This window comes from Notothenia rossii (assembly GCF_949606895.1).
Source record: "Notothenia rossii genome assembly, chromosome: 2".
Lineage (NCBI taxonomy): Eukaryota > Metazoa > Chordata > Actinopteri > Perciformes > Nototheniidae > Notothenia > Notothenia rossii.
The window spans coordinates 81,408,021-81,428,479 of NC_136904.1; the positions used below are offsets into that span (position 1 = coordinate 81,408,021).

Consider the following 20,459-nt stretch of genomic DNA (forward strand, 5'->3'; position numbering starts at 1 on the left):
GATTTGTAGTCCTTTTCGTATAGCATGCTCCAAATCTGTCTCAGTAAGACGATAATTGAATACGTTGTACGACCGTTGTTAACACTAATTTTTTGTATCTCTCAGTATGGCTTTAACAAGCTCTCACAACACCACAGTGAAAAGAAAACAACAGCACTATAGAGAATGCTGTCAGTCTTGCTTTACAGGACTCCCACCGAACCACACTGAGCCAAAATACGCCTTTTGACAAGATTTGCTTTGACATCTCTTTTTGTTCAGGAGTAACGTGGCTTGTATTCTGTAGCATCCCCTTTCAACTAAAGTAGACAAGAGCAAAAAGAAAAAAATGAACTCTTGGTGACCTCCCCATGAGACAGCCTGCAGACAGATCTGTAATATGTGAACAGTCCCTCCTCCATGTCATGCCACCAGGTTTTTGTTGGATTCTTAGTTTACCTACTGTAAAAAATAGATACTAAGTAATTTTTCTCAACTCTGCATATAGTTTTGATAATAATTGGTCTGAAACAAGAAACAATTATTTAAAGACCAAAGACATAATTTGTCATACAATGTTGATGTGAATAAGTTGATACAGAATCTTTTGGTTGGCTATTTTGTATTATTAACATGTTTTAGATTCAAATCAGCATAGATTGTAATGTGTTTGCAAACATTTAATGACTTTATATTGAAATAACAAAAAATGATAACATGTTTCCGTGTCTGCTTTTCATTATGACATAGAAAAACAGCCTTGTGGTAAAGAACACATCTACACAAAGAGACCTGCTTGTTTTTCTTCTTTGTTTTACCTTCTACACGCCTAAGCAATGAGTTGGCTACCAGGCATTTATTAAACTAAGGCTCTGCATGTCTGAGGTAAGAAAACGTGTCCTTGCTTGTGTGATTGCAACACTTAGGATAAGTCTGATCAAGCGCTTTAAACTAAATTAGTACTTTAAGAAAAGAAAACAATTTGCAGATGTAATGAGAAAGAACTGATTTTAAGTATTAAAAATGAGCCACAGGGCTCCACCTGCTGGATTTGTAATTTCTTTGATAAATTATTGGGCTAGAGGCCATATCTCTCCCGCCCAGAAATTCCATCTATCACATTGGTCTATTTGTCTTGTGGTGTTATTGTAGCTTTGTAATCATGATATAGTGGGCTTCAGATAAGATACACACATACAATAGATACAGTGCAGTACAGTAGAGGAACTGGATTGAGGTCCTCGGTGCAAAACATAAAGTTTTTATGATGCAACATTTAATGTCATTTAGTGATATATGAGGCATATTATACACTCAAGGGAACTGAAGATAAAATTACTTCTTGGTCAGGAATAAGACTAATGTGAAGTGAATCCCTTATTAAGATTCTTATATGGAGTTTTAATAAATAATTATTAAATAATACTATAACAAGCATTTTTCATCGTTTATCTATCTTTTATTAATGTATTAAAATATAACCCTACTACATTATTTCATTTATGGACAGTTTATTATAAAGTGACTTATTTGATTTGAATGTTGTAATACAACACACTTTTAACAGTTAACATACTTACAGAACAAAAGAAAACAATAGACACAACAAAACACATGCAAATATCAAGAGAAAATGAAATAAAATAAAACAAACACATATATCCTAGCATTAAAAACAAACATGTTATGCTTATGCATAAACGTGAAGAAAGGCACAGTACTTTTTCAATTTTTTTGAGAGGATTTAACAGTATTACTACATTTAGCATATATGTTTGAGTTAGTCATGATAAAGTTGCAGTAAATACATTTTATAGTATAAAAATAATATGAATAGATAAATCAATTATTTTTGGAAAAATTCTCCAGAAAAAACAACAGTACAAGGGGTAGGCTACACATTTGGAAAATGACAAAAATATTCTGTATTTATGAGAAATACTTTTGTTTGTTAAAATATGTTACATATTGAAAGTGGAAAATGTAAATAACTATATTAGTAGATTTTTTTATTCCAGTTTTTTTGACACACACTTTTGTCCTCTAATAACATCATACCTAATATTCAAAGTGAGTCCCAAACGCGTTAAATCTATTAAAGGGGGTTGTGTTTTAAGCCATGTCTTTTTACGAATACAATATTTAGCTAAAGAATTGTTCAAAAGAATCATACAAGCTCGATCTATAGTTTTGAGACGATATTAAAATCCCAGTAGCTGCATGACATCGGGAACCTTACCAAGCTCCGCCCCCTCCCGGAACAGGAAGTACCTGCTCGCTGCTGCTGACGTTGTTGCTGTACGAAATGACGATGGCGTCCACAGATCAGTCCCTCTTGGACTTAACAGAAAAAGACACCCGGGAGAAACTGTCATTATGGGATCGACGGACCGATGCCATGGCTCCCCTCACGGAGAAACAAATGGACGCTGTCCTGGAGATCCGAGCCGTCGCAGAAACGCTCTCTGTCCCGGCAGAGGTAAGTGTGACTCCTGAGCCAGCTAGCATGCTAACAGAGGTTGCTAACTTACTTTCTTAAAGTCAGTGAGGTTAAATGACACCAGAAGTTGCCTCTTTGTGAATTTAGCTCAGCTATGTGCCATGTAAACATGATGTTACCCTTCATATATCAAGGGATGTTAGCTTGTGGGCTAACTAGCATGCTTACTCCGCCACGTCAAGCCACTTAGCTAGCTTCATGAGGAGGCAGGTTTAAAAACAGAGAGCTTTGCTTTGTTTGCAGCTTCCCATCGAGGATTTGTGCAGCCTCTCGTCGCGGTCCTTGCAGTCCCCCTTCACAGCGACTATTCCCCAGTCAACAGAGGACGTCCTGCTCAAGGGTTTCCAGATGCTGGACATGGAGAATGACAGGATAGACACTGCACAACAGGTGACTGTCATTGCCAGCAGGAAGCACTACTGTAGAGAGTCAGACATACACTATCACAGTAAGATACATGTTGTTAATACAGTGCCAATTTGTGTGTTGCAGTTTTTTTCTTGGTTTGCCAAGTTACAGGCAAACATGGACCAGGACGAGAACGCGAAATACAGGTGAATAAAAGTGCTTTACCCTTTCTACAGTGTTCTGAATGTATTTACTGTACATGTGTTTAGGGGAGGACTGTCTTAACAACACACTTCTTGAAAGGATTATGCAGAACCAACTCACTTGCACAAGGCAAAACTGTGTTCTTTACTATTAATATAAGTATTTCATGTCAAGCCAACTCAATGCTCTACATTGGAATGCCGCAAAGGCTAGCTTGACATAATTCAGTGACAACAATACTACAGACATATTCATTTTGTTTTAAGAAAGTTGCATGAGGTGGGTCAAATCTCAGGGCATCAGATTACGATCAAATTAACAAAATCCATAAATAATCTGCTACTAAGCTGGCGCTGCCCTATTAGTTACACTCTTACTCTGCATTACCGGCCACACTTACATTGTTGACAACAAAGCCAGTATTTTGCCTTTGACAGCTAGTGAAACACCTTCAACAACAGCACATCAACTTTTCTGTTAATACTTTTATCTAAATGCTTTGCAAACAAGAAGCATGCCTCACTTCATCATTGTTTTCTATTTGTAAGCACAACAATAATAATTCTGCTTCACCTTCAGGAAAACAAGAGATGATCTAAACTGCTACCAGGAACAATGCGATGCTATTCTGAAAGATGTGAGTGCCGCCCTGGAGCACTTGGACTCTCTTCAGAAACAGTATCTGTTTGTGTCCAATAAGACTGGCACCCTGCACGAAGCCTGTGAACAGCTCCTGAAAGAGCAGGTGAGCTGCACGCTGCTCTCTAAAAGCCACACAGCAGATTCCTAAAAGATATAATATGTTTCAATTCTAATTTCACTGAATGTATTTTTCCTGAAATACAGCACATGCTGGGTATTTAGTCAAAGTCAACTTTATTATCAATCTTTCCGTTTGTGTGTACAGACAGAGAGATCGAAATACCGTTTCCCAGAATCCTGAATACAAAAATACAAATATATATAACAATATGTATATCCTATATATACACAATCAACAGACACATTTATACATATGCACACATTAAAGGTAAGGTAGGTAATTCACTTCTGAAACACTTTTTGTTATATTCTATGGAATGCTCTTAACATCCCGATAGCAATGAATATATATAATGCTTTGACAAAAAATACATAAACAAATGTCATCTGTGGAAGCCGTGACGCTGTAAAAAGCACGACCAATTATTTTCACCGGCCCGGCTAAAATAACTGGATGGCCTACCTGCCTGTCAGCCTTCCATCTGTGCACAAACTTATCTCGTGCCCTCATTGGTCATGTGCGCGTTCCTGTGTGTTGGAGGAGGGGCTCTGTAAGGAAGTCTGAAGGAAGAGGCTTTTTTCCGGCTGCGTACTTTCAAATTCTAGCGCACTCGAGCTGGTTTCTCCATTCCTACCTACCCTACCTTTAAGATAGAAACACAACAATCAATATATACAAAATAACAGTCACTTCAATATCTTTGCGAATGTTCATTAGTACAGGATTGTCCATAGCATCATATCATACTAGCATATTATTTGAAAACATAAAATCACTCCAAACCAAGAAACTTCAGAATTAGCTTTCTCAATGATTGGAGCTGTTCGCAATCATGTGAAAACGACTGATAACACTCAAAGTAGTCATTGGAGATGACCCAGGCATGCAGTACACTATCTGGTTCAGACAGCCTGACATAGTTGTAAGCTTGTCTGAATATAAGATAGCTGGCGAGCATTCTACAGCTCCAAAAACCTCAGCTGCTCATTCTTTCTGCGGCATATTTCATTTCTTATCGGAGCTGCAGTATTCCGTTTCTTTTTCTTCCCGCAAACAGCTGCTTATGTTCACAAATGTATGTCAATTGGACCACTGGAAGAGCTTGAACTGAGCTGCAATTAAACTGTCATTTTGTTTTGTGTAAACTGTGGTTGGTTGTTTTCTCTCTTTGCAGTCAGAACTTGTCGACCTGGCGGAAAGCATACAGCAGAAACTCTCATACTTTAATGAGTTAGAAAACATAAACAGGGTATGCTGCTTTTTGTGTTTTTATTTGACATTGTGTAACATTTGGTAAAAACATGTATGCATTGTAGATGATGTACATAACAAGTAATGATTACATGTTAACCAAATTATTATTATTATTAAAGATCAGCAGTTGTTTCCCCTAGGGATGCATATCGTTGACTTTTTTACGATACCGATACAGATACCACTGAACGATACCGATACTCAACCGATACATATCGTGATACTTTGAAAATGTATCATTCCACAATTACTCCCATGAAGCGCTTTACGATATAGTTAACATGTCAAATTAATATTAAATTCAATTGTGGGATTTCTTGGACCTTTTTAGTACTGAACAAACCATGAAAAATACATTAAAAATATGAAGAAAACCGATTATGGAATATCTTTTATAACACCCGCCATCAGGTGTGCCGCGTGAATAGCACATCTTGTTTGTTTTTTTAAAGTATCGAAACCGGATCTGATTTCGGTACGGTATACCGTAGCCGCCAGTAACCGGTATTTTGGTAATACCGGATACCGGTATGCATCCCTAGTTTCCCCACATTAAAAACATTTTCTGGATGTCAGCTACATATCTTATGTTATTTTTTCTAAAATGTTTAATTACTTTATAAATACTTTGGCTTGAGCTTAAAAACCCATGAAATAACACATTTGATTGTAGTTTTTGAAGTTTATAATTGTAACTGTTTGTAATTAGGTTAAAACTTGATATTTCTTTGTCTTTTTGCAGAAACTGAACTCACCAACATTGTCTGTAAATAGTGAAGGCTTTATACCAATGCTGTCCAAATTGGATGACTGTATTGAATACGTTTCTTCAAATGTAAGTAGCTTGACAACATTCCTATTCTGCTTTTACAAATCTCATTTAAATACCAGAAATGTAATAATCAGCTACTAAATATATGTTCTTAAAAAAGTGCAGTAATTACACCTTCTGTGTAATTAAATGCATTATTTATACAAGTGGGAAATGTAAATCAAGTCACTGACAACACATTGTTTACTTAGCATAACTATATGACTCATGCATTGCAATCTACGGTATGCGATCACAATAACAGCCGTCTAACAGTTGTTTATCTCTGTTCATGCAGCCCAACTTCAAGGACTATCCGGTTTATTTGGCCAAGTTTAAACAATGTCTTTCTAAAGCTATGCACTTCATGAAGATCCACATTGTAAACACTATGCAGAATCTCACAAGCCAGTTAACCAAAAGGGTACGTTTCCTTCTCCTACAAAGTCAAAAACAATATGAAGAAGCATTCATACCATAAGTGCATAGTTTAATGCCAACACTTGATATTATATTTCTCTCCCCCAGGACTCAATGGGCTTGACCAACGCAGACAGTGCCTTTACTCTTTACTATGTTAGGTATAGAGCAGCTGCACCAAAAGTCAGGGTAAGTTGTTTTATCCACTGAACTTACACATATCATCTTTTCTGTAATAAAATATTGATTGATGCTTTTTTCTTCTTTCAGTCACTGATTGAACAGATAGAACAACGAGCAGAGAAGATCCCAGAGTGAGTGGTAGTGTCTCTCCAGAATAAACGGGCATTATTCCGGTTGTATTTTGTTTTTGGTGCCAAATCAACCCATCTTTCCTTATATTGATGTGGACAGATACCATCAGCTCCTAGATGAAATCCACCAGTGCTACCTGGACCAGAGAGACCTGCTCCTCAGTCCCAGCATTACATCCACCATTACTGACCTGACCAAGCAAAACAGCAAAGACCACTGCGCTCTGGTAAGGCATGACTGGTTCAAAGCGCGACTGGTCTTTATGATCTATGAAGGTAACATTTGAGCTTGCGAAAAAAGGCACACTATGCTCCCTCAGGAAGGTTTTCTTGGATTGTGTGGTGCATGTATAGCTGTGCACATGATACATTAGATTGTGAACAGCAGGCACTAGGGCTGCTCGATTATGGCAAAAATCTTAATCTCGATTATTTGGGTCAATAATTGTAATTGCGATTATTAAATGCGATTATTCATTGACTTTGAAAACATCCATTTATTGGAGAATTTTTTTTGAACAGTATGTTTTTAACAGTTGATTACCCTGATCTTTAAGTATAATTCAACTGAAAAACCAAAAAAAAAAAAAATTCTTAAAAAAAAAAAAAAAATCGTTTTTATTTAGATTACGTTGTTTTCGTAATCGTTGCAAGCCATAATCGTAATTGCGATTAAAATACGATTAATTGAGCAGCCCTAGCAGGCACCTAAAGCTTACTCCTAATTTGTTGAATTTGAGTGTTGTTTATATACTCTGTAATACCTCATCTATAAAGCAGTGGCAGTTCCTTAACTGTTCAAACATGTAACTGACCTCTAGTAAGCACACTACTGTAGTTTGAGGTTCAATATTTGAATTGTAACTCATGCTTCAAAGATCATTTTGGCAGCCGACGTATGTGTTTTGACTCTGCTGTGGCATTTCAAACTTTTCACTAATTGGCTTGAAGGGGATGCTATCATTTAAAGGTCAGAATTTCATACAACGAACGTCATAATAGCGGCACGACCTGTCCGGGTTATTCCTTTTGATGAAACTTGAAAGGTTATGCATCTTGTTAATCATTGCTGTAATGTGAGCTTGCATTATTTATGTGATAGGATCTCTCTTGCTTGTTTGAAGTGGAGCCCTAGTATCGGGAGTCACTGCAGTAAGCGATCATTGTGTGTGTTTGTACAGGTTCGCAGTGGCTGTGCCTTTATGGTTCACGTCTGCCAGGACGAACACCAATTGTACAACGAGTTCTTCTCTAAGCCTACACCTGCACTGGAGTGAGTACCTCCCGCCTCTTTGGGTCCGTGAGAAGTGAACACACACAGAGGGAGCCATTGTTTTGCATTACGCATGCAGGCAGGACTTGTTTGTTTAAGGCGTGACAATTCAAAATGCGTGAACGCCATTTCAAGTTTGGTTTGATATGATAAGCGCTTGAATAACAATTTACACAGCATGGGTGGACGATCTGTATTTCCATTTATGGGGTTAACGATTTAACAGTTTGCATAATTATTTCTTTATTCCTTAACTTGGAAGAGAAAGTCTGAGCATGAAATGAGCAGGAAGTGTAATTTTAGACTCCTCTCAGCTGAACAAAGCAATTACATGTTGTTTAATGTCTGACAGCGAGCTGCTGGAGAAGTTATGTCTGTCCCTGTATGATGTCCTGCGGCCTCTCATCATCCACATCATCCACCTGGAAACCCTGTCTGAGCTCTGCAGTATCCTCAAGAATGAGATGCTTGAAGACCATGTTCATAACAACGGTAGGTCAGAGCTTTTGTTCTCCTCAAAGCTTCTCACTTGTCACACAGGGGAGGTAATTGCTGCGTTACAGGGATAGAGCTCGGCTGGAGTCTGGACTGAAATATTAGCGAAGAAAAGTTTGGGAAATCTCAACTTTTTAATAAAATGATTTTTTTCCCTGGAATCGTCCTTATGTAAAGTGTGTGCAAACATTAAAGTGCTTGATGGATTACACACGTTTTTACAAGATGAATTTCTTGGGCGTTTTTTTTCTTTTTTTGACAGAACACAGTGCTCACTTTTAGAAATGAAGGAGAGAGAGAGAGAGGTTTATGACTCAACAAATGTCCCAGGGTCCTAATCAAATCTGGGAGGTTGTGTCTGTATGGTAGCACTGTAACCAGAGTCCCTGTGATACACACTTTTAATAAGTAAGCTTTAGAGGCCCTAATAGGCTGATATTGTGCCAGGTTAGCTTTTTCCTCAGTTTCCAGTCTTTGGTCTTGGCTAAATTAGCCGGCTGCTTTCAGTACTTTAAATATTTAATGGAGAGACTTCAGAGCCGTAGCGAACACAAACTCCAGTGAAAGTAAACACTCTTCTACTTTCTTTTTTAAAACAAAGACTTCCTGGGGCAGTAGCTTGCTTTCTGATTTCCCATCACATCACAGACCCTCGTATAACTTTAATCTGATGTGTTAAAGGACTAAAAGACACATTTGTAGTGATATTAAAGTGGGTGTATTAAAGTGACCTGTCACCTCTTTTATGTAGCCTCTCAGCTGGGATCCTTTGATGGATTAGTGAATCAGATGCTGGAGGATGTCCAGGAGAGGCTGGTGTACCGGACTCACATTTATATCCAGACTGATATCACCGGCTACAACCCGGCTCCGGGGGATCTGGCCTACCCCGACAAACTGGAGATGATGGAGGTGAGTCTGTTGCGCTTTGAAGGGATGTTGTTTTGTAGAATCTTTAGAAACAAAACCTCCATTAATTTGAATCAGTTTCGCTTATACTCCACCGGCTTAACGCAGCATGGATTTAATTATGGCTGCGACTTCTAAATATTTTAATTAATTGTTAATATATGCAGTATTTTTGGGTTGATCGTGTTGTTTATGAAATGCGAAAATCAGGGAATAATGCCTGTGAAAAGTTCCCAGAGCCTAAGATTATTTTAATTTGTATTCCTTGTTGCATTGTAAGCACTTTGAGCACCAGGAAAAGTGCTATATACATTTAATGTATTATTATTATTATTGGCTAAATGCTTTAAGTTGAATTTACTGTAAATGTGAGCTTTATAAGGCTTGGGAATGTCTGCACATATAAATAAATATGCAAATATTTCTGTCATTGTTGTCATAGCAACGTTTTATTTTACTCAATGTATGTCAAGAAAGGAAAAAACTTTACCAACAACAACATGTTTTACCAAATGATTGTACAGATGAAGGGCCTTGAAAAGTCTTTAGTCTTGTGAATATCTGTACTTGTTATTTAATATCTTTCATACCCATATTTAACATCTCTTAATTATGTCTTACATCAGGACAGTTTTCCTTATTTGAAACGTCCAGGATTCCCTTGATACTTCTTCAGTTGTTTATCTGTCTTTCTGTGTTTCCAAATCATTGTTTCTGCTGCTAGAATTGTTTGTTTTGTTAACTTAGTCTTTAAAACTTGTTGATAGAAAAGGAAGAATCTAAAACTTTGTATCTTTTTTTAAATCCTGTTTTTCCCTTTCTGTCACCCAATAGAGAATAGCTCAGAGCTTGAAGGAAGAGCAGATGAAGCAGATGTCACAAGAGGCCATGTTTTCTGATGTTCAGCTTGAGAGTCCTGATGGCAGAAGAAACAGTAATGCTGGTCCGTTTTTTTCAGACCCTGGCTTCTTAAACATTCTACAACAATTGGTGTTATCGTTGCCTGCACTTCATCCTTTTGTTCCATGAATGCAGGGCATGTCGAAGCATCGCGCCTGCAGTCATCTATCTCTCCTGCTGATCTACACGGCATGTGGTACCCCACTGTCAGGCGGACGCTGGTCTGTCTGTCCAAGCTCTACAGATGTATAGATGTGAGTCGTCTTTCTTCATCGTAGCTGATTTAAAAGTGTTCTATCCTAAAATATGGCAGGATTTTTGGTATATATTTTTTCTGATGTTTGTATTTCTTATTCCTGAGTTTCTTGTTTGTGATTGGTCTTTTTCCAGAGAGCAGTCTTCCAGGGTTTATCTCAAGAAGCCTTATCTGCCTGCATCCAGTCGCTGCTTAAAGCTTCAGATATCATCCTTAAAAACAAGGTTGGCACACATTCTTAAGAGTACAGTGTGGTTTTGCATTTTTACTGAACTTTTCAGATTGTTATTATTCTAAAAATAGCTAGAAATGTGCTTTTTCTTTTGACGTTGAAATGAATACGATCTCTTAAGATAAAATGTGCTCTGTTATTAAAATTCCTTCTGGCTGCAGACTCCTTAACTAAAGCAGCTGGGATGTCATTTAAAGTTTATTTTAATGGGTGCTTTATTATGCTCTACAGAGTATTCAGCAGACCATCTTTTATTTATGGGCTTCTCTCACCTTCACATTTGCTGTCTCTCTGTGCTAACTGGCCCGTTTCAACCTAACACTTCAAATTAAAGCGGCAACATCAATCTCAGAGGATGTTTTCCTACCCCATGTTGATGATGTCTTACTCCAATGTTTTAACTGACCAATGAATGCTTCAGCTGCCTGTTCCATCACAGTGTCCCTTCCTAGCTATGGTTATCATTAGACATATTCCCTCATCGTCTCTGAGATGGTGCTTTTTGTTTCTCTGTGTAGCTTGGGTAGTCGGCAGATGCCCTTTTTGTGTTGGCAGCCTGCAGTGTGGATTTAACACTGTGCTATCACTTTCTGTAGACGCAAATAGATGGGCAACTTTTCCTGATCAAGCACCTGCTGATAGTGCGTGAACAGATTGCCCCGTTTCACACCGATTTTGCCATCAAGGAAATCTCACTGGACCTGAAGAAAACGCGAGGTAAGATAATTAAAGATGGCGGGAACATTAGTGTTCAGCTCCATAAAGCTAGTCATTACATTCTCATGCTCATTAAGCAACTTGTGCCTATCACATGCACCAGTGGCAACAATTAATGTGGAAAGTACAGTGCAATCCAACACCATAATGAACATTAACCGACGGCTCACAGGGCACATCCGCTCCTCGTATCACCCTCATCTCAGTCCAAGGTCATATTAGATTTGGAGCACTAGAGGGCACTCTAATGCTACACCAGCTCTGATTTAATCTCTTTGCTTTGTGCGAAGATGCTGCCTTCAAAATCCTCAACCCTAAGGCTGTTCCCAAATTCTTCAGACTTAACAGTCACAACGCCATACTTGAATTCCTGCTGGAGGTAGTGTTTTTATTTTTTTCTTCCATTTTATTTAACCTACCATACACTTAATGTACTTTGATAGCACCGTGCCTTAGGGATTCTCCGCTTGACAGTGCTAACGCCTCCGTCTGTGTGGCCTTCAGGGAACGCCAGAGATAAAGGAGCACTACATTGACTCCAAGAAGGATGTGGACCGACACCTGAAGTTCAGCTGTGAGCAGTTCATCCAGCAGCAGACTCAGATCTTTGTGGGGAACCTTGAAGAGTTCCTTACCAAGGTAACAGTTGGAGCACTTAGAAGGCAGATTTAGCCTCAGGCAGCCAAAGCTCATCCTGACCTTCACGCATTAGTTTTCACCTTTTAAAAACCTTTTTTTGAAAAAAGGAAAATTCCCATTTACTCTTCACTGAAGGTCTCATAGCGTTCTTGCAAACTCGAGACAAAATTGCTTTTTTTGATCCAGGATATTAAATTATAATGCTAGTTATTACTGTGTGTAAATATGCATGTGTTTTCTATAATTTATTATCTTTCTATGCAGTATTTGCGCTGCAATTACCGGTTGCTTTATTGCTTCCACCCACTCTTATCTATTATTATTTAAGTAAATACAGCTTTGTCAAATTCAAAACTGAGTTGAAGTTGCCAGAATGGAATCCCAGCTAGTTGTGCTTGGTTATAGCTTATAGCAGCACCAGTTCAAATGAAGTCTTTTCAAATAGTAAGGTTATGTTTTGGCTGTGTGTGCACTCAGGTCGCAGCTCTGAAAACGATGGCCATCCAAGGTGGTCCCACGTACAGTCTGTCTCAGCAACCTTGGGCACAGCCAGGTAAGATTTGTCTCAGGGAATGCCACTGGCATCATACTGTAATTCATCAAAACGTGTAAAGTGCATGCTAGAGGGCATGTCAATGTTTTTTCTGCTTCTCCTCATACCTTTTTTTCCTTCCCTCTTTTTTAGCAAAGATCAACGATATAGTGATGGCTACCTACCGGGTGATGAAGAGCAAGCTGCCAAGCACTTTACAGAGCATGTCCTTGTACTTATCCAATAGAGACACAGAGTTCATCCTTTTCAAGCCTGTCCGGGTGGGTAGCGGAAACGCTAAGATGTAGCATGTTTCTTTAAAAGTGTTACAGCTCAAAATATGTAAATTAATTTTGTTTCATGTGGTGGTTTCAAAACAGAAATACCGTGCGCTTGAGTCAGTGGTCTAATAAGTCATTTTCTGAAAATATGTAAATTAGAGGCTATTCCAATGAAACTGAATAGTATAGGTCTGTTGTGCATTGGTATGTGCAGACATGTAAACAAACCTCTCATAGCATCAGAAATCATCATGACTAATATTTATATTTCAGCAAGGTCTAGTAACTTTAGTTAGAGCTCTTTCAATCAGTTATATGTCCAGGTAAAGATGAGAATCCGGTGCTTGATGTTACTCTTGGACCGACCCTTTTGTTTAAATCTGACTTGAGATTGTGCCTTTAGCTATACATGATCAGCGGGATTGAACTCTAATAGAGAAGTCTTTGTGCCGCCTGTGCACTGTTCATCAAGGTGCCAGGTGAAGCTGAATGAGAGGGTAACACAATTCTGCCGTTGACATGGAAACAAGATAGTGAGGGGACATAGGCCAGATGGAAATGTAGTATTAATTTCCCTCCAGCACTCAGTAACATGATAGCTTTTTTTCCACAGAATAACATCCAGCAGGTATTCCAAAGACTGCATGCCTCGCTTCAGGAGGAATACAGCGGAGAAGACCTTCAAATCATCGCGTGTCCATCGATGGAGCAGGTACAGCACTGTGGGATTATCACAGCCCAAGGGCACCTCACATAGTTTTAATAATACTGCTGCAAGTTCCACAAACTGCTGAGAGCAACTTAAGTGGGGAAACGGTAGATAACGTATCCCAGCTAAGTCACAGTGAACACATCATTTTTTTTTTTACGCCTCTCTTTCAGATTAACCTACTGCTGTCTGTGAATAAGTAATGTCCAAGTTTGGAAACACCCTCTGGATACAGTAGCTATGGGATGTTGCAACTCCAACCATGACCAGTTGATGTGACGCTGCCGATCAACATGAACAGAGACTGTAACCTGGACTGGGAGAGATGAACTGAACGGAAAAAAAAACCTACACAAGGCCAAAGATTCTTCGACGGAGGCTCAAGTAGCTACGAGTATGTGGAGGTTCAGGTATTCTTGTTGAAGTCCATAACTGGGAAGTGGAGGGTATTATTTGGGTACTGATGGTTTTGCTCAACTTAAATCAAATCTGCTGTTGTGGTTAGGGTTGTCTTCATGTAGGAGAAATCCATTATTTGACAAGGGTGGATTCATGATCTCAGTTGTATCTCTCTTAACACCAAATTGTTCTGGATAAAACCAATTTGCACACTATGTGAGGGCTGGGGGGGTTGCATTGTGTTGAGAGTGTTCAGACAAGGACACTTTAAGTGTACAAAAGGAGGCACTAAAGGGTTGTTCTTCAGCCTGGTAGCTAAGGGCCAGTAAAGGGGCTTCAGATGCCTGGATTCCCTCAATAGGTTTGGAAGGATAACAAGAAAAAAGAGCAGCACAATATTTTATTCCTCTATTTTAAAATGCAACAGCCTTTGTATCATTCAGTAGAACTCGCTGGTCTGATATAGGACGCTACAGGTTTCCTCTCTGGTCATAGCGGAGTCCACCCAGCTGATCTTTACGGACGTCTCTTCCACGTTTCTCTCCTGAATGTTTTTGTTATTCTGTTGCAAATATGTAAAAAAATACAATGAAATCTTATGTTTTATACTTTTTCCTTTTTATACATAGGTTGATTAAAAACTAATATGCTTTTATTTTTGCAAAAAGAATGCACCTTTGCAGTTTTGCACTGTGTACTGTATGATTTATGGGTTGTGTTTCATGGTGGTCTTCGACGAGTTAACAAAAGTAAAAAATATTCTAACAATGTGACATTTACTTCGGTGTGTCCCATGTGAAATGACGTGTACAGTTAAACTATTTATGAATATTCTGATTAAAAAAAAAAAGAAAAAGGTTCATGATGTTTTTTGCTTTTATTGGAAGCACTTGAAAAATCAAATGATGTGAATAGTACAGTTTGAGTCACTTCACACAAAGACCATCGTCTGCTTTAGGGGTCTTCTTGGCAGACTGTTGCTGTTTCATTGGCAGCTGCCGTCTTTCCGTCTGTGAGATGAGGCTTGGCTGGGGCTTGACCTTCCGTGGACTGACAGTCTTTTGATCGGGGATGAGGGACTGGATGTTCTGGAGCAGGGCGTTGATCTCTGCACTCTTCTGCTGCAGATACCTCTGGAGCATGTCGAGCCCCGGCAGTGTTAGCCCTTTGCCTTGATTCAGCTGCGACAGCAATATAAAGTAAAGCCCAAAAGTCCGACAATTTGGTCTTTTTCCTCAGCTTTTGTATTTCTACCATGAATATTAATACCACGGTGACCTACCTTCAATTTTGCCCCTACATTTAGCTGTACGCTCCGCTTCCCCGAGGTGAAAGCGATGCAGATGTGCTCCTGGGATTGGATGCGGATGTTGAGGTTAGGGCTCAGTGTCAGAGCGAGGGTCCGGTAGGGCGGAGCATGAACATGTTGCTCTTTGTCCAGCCAGTCCCAATGTTTCTTCAAACCACCTGTGTCACTGCAGTAGGTGCCTCCCCATGGAGAAAGATTCACACTAAGAAAGAGAAGCAGGTTGTTAGCAATAAGCCTTTCAGAGGGTTTAATCCTCTCAACCACACAGGTTGTCATTTCTGCAAATTCTATTGATAAAAATACAGATGAGCTCCTATGGATAGCTGTTGATTGTACACAATTATGTTGGCTATATACACATATCCAATAATCAAGCATACCAAATACAGCCATTGTTGTGATAACAGGTTGCCTGCCCTTCAGTGGTGAAAACTGCCTGAATGCGAGGCTGTGGATATTTGTCCTCCAGGACCAACACGCAGCACCAGTCAGATGATTGGGCAGCTGATACAAGAATAGCAAGCCTGCCTGATGGATAGCTTTCAATTAAGATTAAGGTAAAAACATTCAGACACTCAGTATGTATGATCTCATGCCAGTAAATTGCCGGTTAAAGGATACCACACATGCCCAGTTCCATCAGGAAAAACCACGATAAATATCTGACCATTGCTGTAGTGTTTCACAAGGGGTGACGTCCTCTGTTGAACCAATTTCAACATTAATAATCAGTGAAGGCGTCTATGCTTAATGAGGCGTTCCACATTGATATCATTATTTATACCTGCCGTCCAGCATTTTGTCCATTGAAAGAGAAAGTGTTTCCAGAATCCTCGATTTCTATATATTCTATTTCAGGGAATAACACCTTCATCATGGCGGTCACAGCATCATCTGAGGGTATATTGTGTTGGGGGGCACATATTTGTTGTTAGCTTGCTGTAATGTAGTAAAAGATATCAGGGAATGTTAGAACAAGAAGTGTGTGTGTGTGTGTGTGTGTGTGTGTGTGTGTGTGTGTGTGTGTGTGTGTGTGTGTGTGTGTGTGTGTGTGTGTGTGTGTGTGTGTGACCTGCTTGAGGGCTCTGAGGATCTGAGCTCCTTTCATATTCCACACCTTTTAACCTGCGGTGTGTCAAGGAAAATGTAACATCAGAGATTTTGGGCATAGAAATTACATTTGAAAAGCGTCCAATGGTGGAAGCCCATAATGGACGATTGAACCTGACCTTTGATCTTTCCGCATCGCCGGGTCCCTATTCCGTGCCTTCTGGCAGCAGAGAACCTGCCACAAAGACAGAAAGAGAAACTCATTTAAATAGATATTCAGCCACAATATTCAAGGTCCTTAATGAGTCAAATTCCTACATCAAGGCAACTAATCAGGTTGCTCAAGACATTCAGACCCTAACATTGTATTGAATGCTTTTGTACAGTTCTGGTAGCAGACTCTTTCCACCTTCCTAAACTCAAATGTATTTTTCTATAGATATAAAGATGATACATTTAGTGTGAATTATTTTCGCCACAATTATTATGGAGTAGAAATGTATTATATGAAACTAAAACTACTGATTGAACAACTTAGTTTGTTGGCATGCCAACATTTTATAATTAGCACAAAGCACAACATATAGCTGAGGGGGAATGACATTCGTATTGCCGTTCATTAGTCATAGAATATCAATGTGTTTATCTTTCACGTTTAGATGCTAAGCTAGAACTAATATTCACATTTGCATGGCTTCCATAATCATCACAAGTCCAAGCTGCACACATTGACACTAAATGCAACTCCTCATTTAGCAACATGAGCAAAGTAGCACGTTTTTTGCCAGTTCTGTCAGTTTGTATTTAACATGAGCGTGTCACCATATGAACAGTAGTGTTAGCTGCCTGCTCTCTCTCACCTCCTGTGGGTCGACACTGTTGGCGATCTGATGGCTGGCCACTGGGGGTTTCTCAGGCTGCTGGCAGTGCTCACAGCGAATGTTCAGCACAGTCTGCAGCTTCTCCTCTGATGAGTCTGATCCACTTGAGGATGAGATCTGAAAGAAATCATTGGACAGGCATTTTCAGTTTTTTCTTAAATCACATTTTCTTTTTAAAAACACACTGTCACCAATACATAGCATCCAAATATTCCAGCTAATGAGGTATTCAAAAAGCATGTTATAGTCTGGCATGTTTTGAAACAAGCTCCAGCGATGACAGGAACGTTTTTGATTCAAGACAAACGCAGACTAATTGCATGTTCCATAAATGAATTCGTATTTCTGCGATAAGAGAAAAGGGAGCAGTTTAAAAGTGGCATTTTCCTCCATACCTTGTCCAGATGAGTTAAAGACTCCTCAGTTTCTCCTTGGCAGGCTGCGGGAGCTCCGGGAGTTTCCTCGCTGAACGAATCCAACACTTCATTATCTGGGGATATCTCCAACTCAGACTTCATGTTTTTAGGAACGCTCTGAGGAGAAAAAACAAAGACACTTCATAATTTATTAACTTCTTTGAGGTCTTTAACTTGTGCTTCATGAATAAATCAAAACCATGTCTCCCGATACCATGTCATATCATCCCTCACAAGATCAAACTCACGCTGTGACAAGTATAGACAAAGCTATGAAAACTTCAGTATTTCTCTAAAACACACACAAAGACTTCATATATGCTAATTACATCCGTTCTCCATTTGTCTAAGGTGTCTCTATGAAGTCTCCTTCAAATGTTAGTTAAATGACATAAAGTTATTCTACTTTCTGTCCTATACATCTTTTACTTTGTCAAGGACATCATCACTAAAGTTGAGAGAAAAGGGATACCTCATTGCGAGTTTGAAACCTTAAACAATCTTCGAGGTTACTGCACCTTACCTGCTCAGATGCAATCCCCACATTCTTATGAGGTGCTTTTGATGTTCCTACGTTGGAGTATTTATAGTCTGCAAATGCAAAAAATATATTTATATACATCTCAGACATTCCCAACCAAGGTCAGATATTCATAATTAGCATGAAATGTGAAAAAATTGTACCTGGATTTTGCTCTTCCTCACATCTCCAGTCAGTCTGTGTGCCAGCGCTGATTCTGGTGACAACTCTCCCGTCAGATGCGTGGATCGTCAGATATTCAGGTGAGCTCGTGCTGGAACCAGTTCTTAATGATCAGTTTAAGAAAGCCTAATACATGCAGGGGTAAGATGCCATAGCAATAACTCATGTGCTTTCAGGATATGATACAACCCTACACAACTGCCCTTCAATAACTGTATGGGAGTCCTAGTGTTTAAAGAAGGCCTACATGTTTAAATGTATAACTACATTGTCTCTTTTCATCATCTTAAATGACGTTACATGTTAGCAAGATTTCTGTTTTCTGTTCTGGATTGCCATGTTTAGTTTAACTACTGTTCACGATGCAGTTACTAAATTATATTTGTGGCATTTCTTTCCAGACCTCTGTGTGTTTTCAAGTCCATGTTTTGTTGCCGAATGCATCTCAGGTGATCCGCCTGGCGTGTCAAGTGTTGGTTCTTCATCCTCTTCATGTCCTTGACTCATTGTGAGAGGTGAGCAGAGAAAAACCACAAATGAAAGAATTAATACAAAAAACATTTTAAATCTGGTACAGAATGTTTTGCACCCTAGTGATCCATAGCAACCACATAACAATAAGCATGCTGTTTCTATGGCAGAATCATTATCAGAAATGGAAGAGAAGGAGAGGGGAACTGTACTTTCACAGTACGCCTCTTCTTTCATTTGATCTCTTTTCTTTTATAGTTCCTACCACTGCCATTAAATTCAGTTCTTCAGATAACATAAGACAAGCCTTTGAGTGATCTCCAGAGGGGAAATTCAGGTGTTTTCGCAGCACAATGACAGAAATCTGTACGGGTAAAGTGAGAGGGAAATAATTGGAGTATCAAAGAAATATACATATTGTAGGGTCTCGCTAAAGGAGCTCAATGAGGCACAATATGAAAATAAGGAACCAAGACATGTCATAAGGGTAATTAAAATATACATACAGTACCAGTGTTGTACTTAAATGTAAAATGTAATATTGTCTCAAGCGAAATTACATAGTGGTGTTATTCATCTGCGGTAATAACACATGTTTTACTACGATCATATTATTGGTAGTAGAACCAATGTGCTGTACTTATTTTTTTAAACATCTAATCTACCATGATTCATACCTTGTTCTTTTGCATACTGTCAATGCTGTACATACAGTACGCGGGTTCATGCTAAAGCAAATAGAAATCTGACTTATAGAGAATATAACAAAAAATGATGGAAAGAGAATATTATTTATTTCACTTTAATGTGTTTGCAGCTTCTGTAATTGATGTAAAAAAACGTGCACATAAGCCAACTGTCTACATCCAACTTCTATGAGCACGATCATTTTCATTCTGGGTATAATCGTCCAACAGTGAGCATATAGTAATTATATAATGGAAATAAATAATTGCAGTTGTTTCCGATACCTACAAGTCAAAGAAATGCATTGAAAAAAAGATCTGACTGATTTTTTTCTAAAACTAGTTGTGCTTCTTTTCAATTTAGATGCACTGTAGGTGTTTCGGTATGGTGCTTTAAAAGCCTATTCGATGCACTATAAGCTTCTTTGAGCATTAGGAACAACGCTTTAAAAATCCCCTGACGCATTCAGTTTTGAAAAGAGATGATAATAATGTGTATTTATCATAAACATTCTGTGGTTATCGCTCTCTGTCTCCCTGCCTTAAATGCAGCATGAAGGGCTTGGTTTTTAAAAAGGATATTCATTTATCATATTTCTTTTGATTGTGCTTTTAACTAGATAACAAGTTAAACTAGATGGAAATAGTTTTAACTCTTACATTGGGAGTATTGTTAAGCTTTAATACACCACAAAATATTGTTCTATGTGTATCTCCTGATGATATTTTAAATAATATACACTATCAAAATGAAATAGACTAATATAAAATGTATGCAGGCAGATTAACGGCGGGTGTTTTTCAGTAGCTGGATTTCAAATACATTTCAAGGAATAGGTAATTGGATATGATTGGAAAAAGAGTTACAGCATATAGCTAGAAGTCAGATGTTGGAAACAATACTTTGGTTTCCTGAAATGTTGAAGGTCATCATTTAATTATGTGGTGTAGATATTCTCTTTTATTCGAAACTATCCATTCACAGCAGACGAAAGATAACTGTACAGA

The 20,459-nt window shown here is 38.7% G+C and overlaps 1 protein-coding gene across 2 annotated transcripts; it reads left to right on the plus strand.

Moving 5' to 3' along the window:
- The first annotated feature begins 2,216 nt into the window (after window positions 1-2,216).
- On the plus strand, window positions 2,217-13,921 carry cog3 (component of oligomeric golgi complex 3). Of its 2 annotated transcripts, none has more exons than XM_079666181.1 (23): window positions 2,217-2,458; window positions 2,723-2,869; window positions 2,972-3,033; window positions 3,611-3,776; window positions 4,969-5,043; window positions 5,791-5,883; window positions 6,158-6,283; window positions 6,388-6,468; window positions 6,550-6,593; window positions 6,694-6,820; window positions 7,775-7,866; window positions 8,219-8,358; window positions 9,113-9,273; window positions 10,105-10,204; window positions 10,306-10,424; window positions 10,561-10,650; window positions 11,255-11,375; window positions 11,666-11,754; window positions 11,880-12,014; window positions 12,492-12,567; window positions 12,700-12,827; window positions 13,441-13,539; window positions 13,710-13,921. In XM_079666181.1, exons 1-23 carry the CDS (start codon window positions 2,285-2,287, stop codon window positions 13,737-13,739), a joined length of 2,475 nt encoding a protein of 824 aa, XP_079522307.1. In that variant the 5' UTR covers window positions 2,217-2,284; the 3' UTR covers window positions 13,740-13,921. The 2 variants fall into 2 exon arrangements, with proteins under 2 accessions (XP_079522307.1, XP_079522308.1); XM_079666182.1 differs by having other exon boundaries at window positions 2,223-2,458; window positions 10,105-10,213.
- The last annotated feature ends 6,538 nt before the right edge of the window (window positions 13,922-20,459 follow it).